Source organism: Benincasa hispida, chromosome 10, assembly GCF_027475165.1.
Source record: "Benincasa hispida cultivar pf3 chromosome 10, pf3_genome.v1.1, whole genome shotgun sequence".
In the NCBI taxonomy this organism is placed as follows: Eukaryota; Viridiplantae; Streptophyta; class Magnoliopsida; order Cucurbitales; family Cucurbitaceae; genus Benincasa; species Benincasa hispida.
This window is the reverse complement of record NC_143487.1, coordinates 13,988,414-13,996,422: the sequence shown is the minus strand read 5'-3', so window position 1 is coordinate 13,996,422 and position 8,009 is coordinate 13,988,414. Positions and strand designations below refer to the sequence as shown.

Here is an 8,009-nt window from a genome sequence, read left to right as displayed (position 1 = left end):
GCATCAAAATGGGTCTTCAACTCAACATTTTTAAAATCACTCCCAAATATATATTTTAGTTCTACGAATTCGGAATCCACTCGAGAAATAGTTATATGTATACTTTTTTCTCTTTTCTTTTTATATAGTTTGATAAAAACGATTGTTGTGTTGATATTTTTGTAAATACTTACTCTACGGTGTATTTATGTGTGTAAAATAAGATGGGCCGTGAACTATGCGAGTCTAAGCCCAATAACATGTACCAGTCGGTATTGGGCCAAAGACCATAAATGGGCCAGTAAAGTAGTCCATGGCCCATACATTTCATTACATTCACAACCTTGAAAAGGGCAGAGAAAAAGGTAAAATAGAAATAAGCGCCGTCACCGCTAGTAAGCGCCGTCGGTGTCTTTAACCTACTCCATCAATAACTCCGTCAAAGTTAAGCGGTCTGATTAACGGACACCGTTATCGTTGTTCTCCTCAAACTCTTTGTCACTTCTCTCCTTCTCGGCTCCGGAGGGCTTTGGATTGGATTTGGGGGAGAAGATGAGGGTTGTTTGTTCTTGCGCTTTGTAAAAGGGGGCTTCAATTCTGAGAATTTGGATACCCATCTTCAAATTCAAATCTCTTTTCATTTCCCTATTTTCTCCAATTACATACTTAATTGTAAGTTTTTTCCGTTTCTTGTTCTATAGGAATTATTGGTTCATACAAATCTTGGATAGGTTCTAATTTTATTTTGTTTCTGGGATTCTGCTGTCTGCAAGTTTATTGTTCATCCCCATCTGGGGTTACGTTTTTTTTTTCTTCTTTTCCTTTTTGATTATTGTTTATCTTTAGTTGGGTTTCTGTTTTGGGATTTTTTCCCCAATCGTGTACTTGGGCTTTGTTTGGAGGGGCAGAGGAGAAATTTTCAATTTCTGTTGTTGAAGTGGACCATGATTTTGAATTTTAGGGGTGAAAAGTGTTGATTGTAGTTGGGTTTGATTTTATCTGGGAAACTGGATTTGTATGGATGTGTTATGAGTTGATAGGGATTGAATTTAGAGGAGGCTGGAGATAGTTTCTTCTTCCTGTAACTGTGGGGAAATAAGGATTCTTTCTGGGTTAAGCGCTGAGAGGGCATGGGAGAAGATTTGCTAACAAGTTTAACCATGGAAAATCACCACCCATCTACCCTATTGTCAATGGATTCAAGTTCTATGTCTCATGAAGAACTCGAGCGAGAGTTGAATCGACCTATTGTTCTTTCTCGACCACCCGATATCAACCTTCCGCTTTCAGCCGAGCATAGTCCTCCTCCACAACCTTGGAATTCAGACACTTTTGACATGTTGGATGTTAGTCTTGGAACCCAAATTAATGAAACTGATGCTCTTCTTAATGTGCCCAAGGCTGGACGCAAGGTTTCCAAGAGACTAGACAGTGTGTGGGGTGCTTGGTTTTTCTTTAGTTATTATTTTAAGCCCGTGTTGAATGAGAAATCGAAGTGCAAAATTGTTCGTGACAGTAATGGAGTTTCTGGATTTGATAAATCAGATCTAGAGCTTGAGGTGTTCTTGGTTCAACATGATATGGAGAATATGTATATGTGGGTTTTTAAGGAAAGGCCAGAGAATGCACTTGGTAAAATGCAGCTTAGGAGTTATATGAATGGACACTCTCGTCAAGGCGAACGTCCTTTCCCTTATAGCGTTGACAGGGGGTTTGTTCGATCTCACAGGATGCAACGAAAGCATTACAGGGGGCTATCAAATCCCCAATGTGTGCATGGCATTGAGTTCGTTTCATTGCCCAATCTTAAAGGTCTTGACGAGGAGGAGCAGAAAAGATGGATAGAACTTACAGGGAGGGATCTTAACTTCTCTATTCCACCAGAAGCAAGTGAGTTTTGTTCATGGAGGAACCTTCCCAGCACAGAATTTGAGCTGGAAAGACCCCTTCCTCCTGTGAAGACCAACTCCCATCCTCCTCCGAGAAAATTGTTAAATGGGGCTAGTCTTAACCTGTCAACTCGACCAACAAACCATGTAAATGGCGGGGGAATGGATCTATCGCCGAAAGGCAACAAGCGGAAGAAGGATGCATTTCTTCATGGTAATGATGAAGATTATTGTTTACTCATTAACCAACATAACGAGAGAGTTCAAGATACAGAAATCCATCCAATTGAGCCTCCATGGTTAAATGATTTCAGTGGGGTAATGAGGAACGTTTACGGTCCGGTTACTGCCGCGAAAACTATATATGAGGATGAGCAAGGATATTTGATAATCATCAGCTTACCTTTAGCTGATCTAAATCGGGTTAAAGTGACTTGGTGGAACAACCTCACTCATGGGGTTGTAAAGATAACGTCAGTGAGCACTGGCTGCATGCCCTTTGTGAAAAGAAATGATAGAACATTCAAGCTCACTGATCCATCGCCCGAGCACTGCCCTCCTGGAGAGTTTATAAGGGAAATTCCCTTGCCAACCAGGATCCCAGACGATGCGAAGCTAGAAGCTTATGGAGATGAGACGGGTACTGGTCTAGAGATAATGGTGCCTAAACATCGCGTCGGTCCAGAAGAACATGAAGTTCGTGTTTGCCTTCGCCCTCATCTCGGAGCAAACGAGCTCGTGTTATCTTGAAGGAGGCGCCAATTGGAGTGATGATATAAAGGGTATTATCGTTCATTGTCATTTTCCAGTGCTGTAGCAAAAAAAAAAAAAAAAAACAAAACAAAACAAAAAGGAAAAAAAACAGATGATTTTTATGAAATTAAAAGGGAAAATATGTTTTAATCCATTTTCCTTTGATCTTAAATACCATCTGATTCCAAAGTTACCTGATTGGAACATTATGGTTTCTTTCAGAATAGAAAACAGTTGCTGCTGATAAATATGTTTGTGCTCTTCATCTTGAATAGATAACACCGAGCTTTAACTGCGAGATTTAATCTTTTTTTTTTTTCTTATACAATATGTAGAGGTGGCTATACTTATAAGATACTAGATTTAATCTAATTTATACGATCGGATTTTGAATACATTGATTTGACTGGACTGATAGTTGATCAGTTGATTGCATACATAGCTCTGATCTTCTGGGAGAGTAGTTATGATATTCAGTTTATTCCCTTTTGAGGTTTTTTTTTTTTTAAAAAAAAATAATAATTATAATAAAATTAATTTTTTTTAATTTTTTTTTTTAAAAATTTTTAGTAACTTAATTGATATGGAATATTGGATTTTCAGATATTTTACATTTGATTAGAATTTTTCTTTTTCTTTTGTTATTTTTCACTATATGCACTCCCCCTGCATTTGATTTGGTGGTTCTTTTAAGACTAAAATACGTTATTTTAATAAACGGAATTAGATATAATTTCAACGATAAATTAGACTTTGGGCAAAAATTTGGGAACTGTTTAAATTGTTGAAAATATTTTCAAATATAGTAAAATGTCACAGTCTATTAGTTATAGACTAGATATGTTTATAAGTGATAGATAATAATAATCTATTAATGTCTATCATTGATAAATAACGATATTGTGATATAATTGTAAATGTTATGATTTATTTTACTATATTTGAAAATAATCCAAAAAAATATCCTTAAAGTTTCAAAAATATCCTTGAATTTACTAAATGAGTTTTTTTAAAAAAAATACTCTCTCGTTTGTTTGGATGGAATTTTAGTGCTTTGTGTAAAAAATATCCCTAAACTTTTAAAATATAAAAAATACTCTTAAACTTAAATAAATAAAATAATTTTTTAAAAAAAAAATAAAAAACTTTGCTATTGTCTTACTTCTCAACTTTCAAAACTTAATGTTAGTACATGAACAAAAATCGTTAATACAGTCATTACTCTATTACCCCCTTTTCCCCTCTGTCTTCTTTAGTATACTCCTACTTTCCTTTTTGTTAATTGTTTGACATTACATTATTACAAACTGAGTTATGTGACGTTTCTTCTGAAGGAATCGAATTCCTATGGAAGCATGTGAACGTCTTGCATTTAAACATTCGATTTTTATGGAAACAAAAACACTAAAATAAAACATGTATTTGTGGGATAAACATTCCAACAAAATTATAAGCACACTAGAAAAGTGGAAGAAAAGAAGAAATCAAAACTCACCTTTGTTGATTCTTCTAGCTTTCCTCTTCCACCATTATTAACCATCTCGAACTTCTCCAATGAAGAAGGGAACCACCAACAAAGTTATCTTGCTATTCTCTAGGATTCCAAATAATTTGGAAGAGTGGTCTCCAAGAACTTTTGAGGAGGAAAATGGTAGAGAATTTTTATATAGAAGTTAGAGAGAATGGGAGGCTTGGAGGCTAGGTTTTTTCTTTTTGTGTAATAAAAAAACCCCTCACCATAAATGAGCTATAAGGATATATTCATATCGAGAAGAGTTAACCTCTTTTCCAAGTATTTTCCTTTATAACCTTAGTGTTAATTAATTAAATAATCATTATTTAATTAATTGGCACATTAATTAAATGATCATATATTAAATTATATTTAATATACATTTAATTAATTATCATAAATATCATATCTTATACTAACCTCCAATCTCCATGATTTATTAGTCAATTAATTAACCATTAATTAATCAAATAAATCATATTTAATATGGAGTTAATTTATATTTATATGTATACATCTTTTTATGAATCCAATTCATATAAATCTAATATTTGAATCTTATCCAAACATATCTCTCTTACATAATTTAGATTATAGAACATATCTATAATTAACCATTATATATTAACCTCATTAATATAAAATTCACTCATTTGATTTGAATAATTTAAATCATTCCTCGTTACTATCCTTTAGTGGACTAACAAGGGGACCTTATGGACTTATAGATTAGAAGCTCCAAATATATGAGATTAATGGATTAAACTTCTTTAATTCAATTAATCAATATTCATTAACTACCAATCACTCTACTAAAGACCGATAGTTGCACTCTTCGCACTATAGATATATTTCTATGTCCATGGATATAACCAATCAACGTAGCGATGGCCCTTCACAAATGCTCATAATTACAGCTGGGTCAAAATATTGTTTTACCCATGTAGTTACATTTATCTCTTAAGTACCAATAATTCCTCTAATGAACAAATAATTTATAGTCCAACTATAAATTCACACCTCCCGGGCCAATGACAGGTTGATGCCTCATTGTTCAAGACCCAAAACCAACTATTAAGGGAACAATTTATCTACTTTCTCAAGGAATGGGAATTAGAGAATTTCATCTTGTGCAGTTGTGTTCTCAGATCCCTAATCATATAAATCCCCAAAATGGTAGGCTTATTGAGTCGGCTATCATGACCACTCTCACTCATACAGATCAAAGGATTGTCGTCATAAACAGAAGTTCACAACTTACTCAGGATTAAGGTCAAGTCTCCTATGGTCATCTTAGTGAAATATTAGTTTCTTCAAGTAATGGTGTTGTAAAGAGAAACTAATTATTTCATGGTTTGGTCTATGTATAAACTCTTTTATATAGGATACCCCCACTCACATATCTTTACATGAACAATATGGTTCATATTGTTTGTAACACTTACATTTCATATAACAATTACAAAGTGGGTAATATCCGCCGTGTTACCAAGATAAGACATCCAACCTTCATCTATTTACTGCAGACCTTTTAGGTTATTACTTGAATATAAACCACCTGTATGTCAACCACATACTATTCAAGTAACATCATATAACCTTAGATCTTCATTTATTGGATTGAATTAATGTTGTCTAAATGTCAAATAAAATACCTTTGATTTTATTAGATAAATAATTTGTGTTAACAAAATTATAAACCACTAGATACACTAGATTTAGGACACCAATCCCAACATCTTCAATGTCAAGTAGCCGTATACCTAATGCTTTTTAAAAATATCGTGTAATCGACTGTCAAATATAATGGGATAACTTGATAAAAAAAAAAAAAAAAAAAGGCCAAGTTATATGTTTCTTGTTATAATTTTTGTGTCAAGAAACATAATACACTAGACACTTGTGACATGTCAAGTTTATTGATTTTTGACATTGATAATGTATCATATATGGTTATGTTTTACATAATTCCAATGTCATGTATATATATATATTTTTTAAAATTAAATATCCCAATTGATATTCTCATTTTGTACCTTGGAATACAATTTCATCAACTAAACAAACATAACGTATTTAAGATATATCAACTCAATATATTCAATAAAAGTTTCATATAATATTCAACTATCACCTTTCATACGAACAATCCCAAAATTACAACAATATTTTTCTCTCATATACATGAACAAAATAAAATCTCAACCATTGTCTGTACACAACTCAATTTTCAACGAATATGAATATTAATTGTGACATCCCAAATTTTTAGTCGTCGTAGACCCTCTCTCTGGATTTTTCTTTTCCATTGCAGACCAGTAGCCTCGGTTGCACGAATTCGTCGCCATCCGTCCGCCTAGTCGTGCCAATCAGTCGCGCGCAACGCTTTGTTCGTCGGTTCATGTGTTCAGTCACTAACGTCATGCCACCGATCAGAAGACTTCAGCCCAGCCGTGCCTCCGACCGTTTACGTCGTCAATCTCCAACAACCGCAATTGCCACTGTTCGATTCCGTCGCCGACCTCAGATTCGTCGGTAGACGCGTTCTGTCGTTCATTCGTGCGCTCAACTAGAAGTGGAATGTTGTCATTCGTCGATTCAGAGTTGCCCTCCCCGCCGGTGTGCAGGTCGGCTGATGCGGTCCAGTGGGCTCATTGGAGGTTCCATTGGGTGAGATCTTTTATGCTTTTTTTTTACGATTTTTTTTGGGTTATCTCGAATGCCATTAACGTTTTTGCTATAGTTAGTTTATGTCCATGGTGTTCAGGTTTTAGGTTGAAGATATGAATGACGACTTGTTGATGGAGATTGGCTTTTACCCTGTGCCAACGCCACTACCTAACCTCATCACGAGCGTGATCGTGGAGCATGGCTGGGACACATTTTTCCAGTGCCCAGCCATTGTTGTTCCAAAGGTAGTGCGTGACTTTTACCATAGACGGCTACATGGCACCAAGGACGTGGTGACCATAAAAGGGGAAGTGGTGCCTTTCAGCGCAAACGACATCAATGAACTATACCAAATGAAGGATAACCTGGATGCACCGAGTAACAAAATCATTGATGATCCCACAGAACAACAATTGGAAGATGAGCTGCGAGTATTAATGCAACCGAGCACTAAATGGTCGGTTTCTAAAAGGCATCAAGACCCTGGCGTCCAAGACTCTGCTTCCAGAGGCAAGGCTTTGGGTTTATTTGGTTAAAAAGCGGTTGATCCCAACTTCTCATGACAAGACCATTTCACGGGATCGAGTCATGGCCACATACTACATTGCACGTGGCATTCTAATCGATGTGGGCCGGTTGATCGCAAGTTAAATTCGAAGCTTTGTGGGGCACATTAGAGGACAATACTTCTTTCCATGGACTGTTTCAAGTCTGTGCCTGTCAATGGGTGTAGGCATTGAGGAGGAACCCATGCAAGAAGTCCATGGCCTTATCAATATCAAAATCCTGAGGCTGCTCCTCAAAGACTCCCCGCATTGCTCAGAGTTACCTTAAAGAGGCCCGAAATCGATCTCAATGCGCTGCAAGAACCCAGGCCAAAGAGACAACGCAGAGATGATAAGGGAAAAGGGAAAATCCAAGAAGAAACAATGCAAGATCTAGAACCTTTGGACCCTTTACCCTTAGTAATCCGCCATCCTAGCCCTTTGAGGTATTTCAAGTTATTGTCCAGCAAGAATTATGGCATTTGGGCGAATATTTTGTTGGATAGAAGTTTTCGAAAGGAATTGAGGTGCTATCCAGCAAGTGTGAAGATTGATTTTGGTGATTTTAGACCATCATATCTATGATTTCGAGTTCAAGGATTTCCACGAGAATTAATTGTTTGGATCAAATACAGAAGGTAAGTGATATTATTATTGGGG

The 8,009-nt window shown here is 35.8% G+C and overlaps 1 protein-coding gene across 1 annotated transcript; it reads left to right on the top strand.

The window, feature by feature from the left end:
* Positions 1 to 431: 431 nt before the first annotated feature.
* LOC120088617 (uncharacterized) lies at positions 432 to 2,919 on the top strand. Its single transcript, XM_039046031.2, has one exon. It carries the CDS (start codon positions 1,110 to 1,112, stop codon positions 2,616 to 2,618), a length of 1,509 nt encoding a protein of 502 aa, XP_038901959.2. The 5' UTR covers positions 432 to 1,109; the 3' UTR covers positions 2,619 to 2,919.
* The last annotated feature ends 5,090 nt before the right edge of the window (positions 2,920 to 8,009 follow it).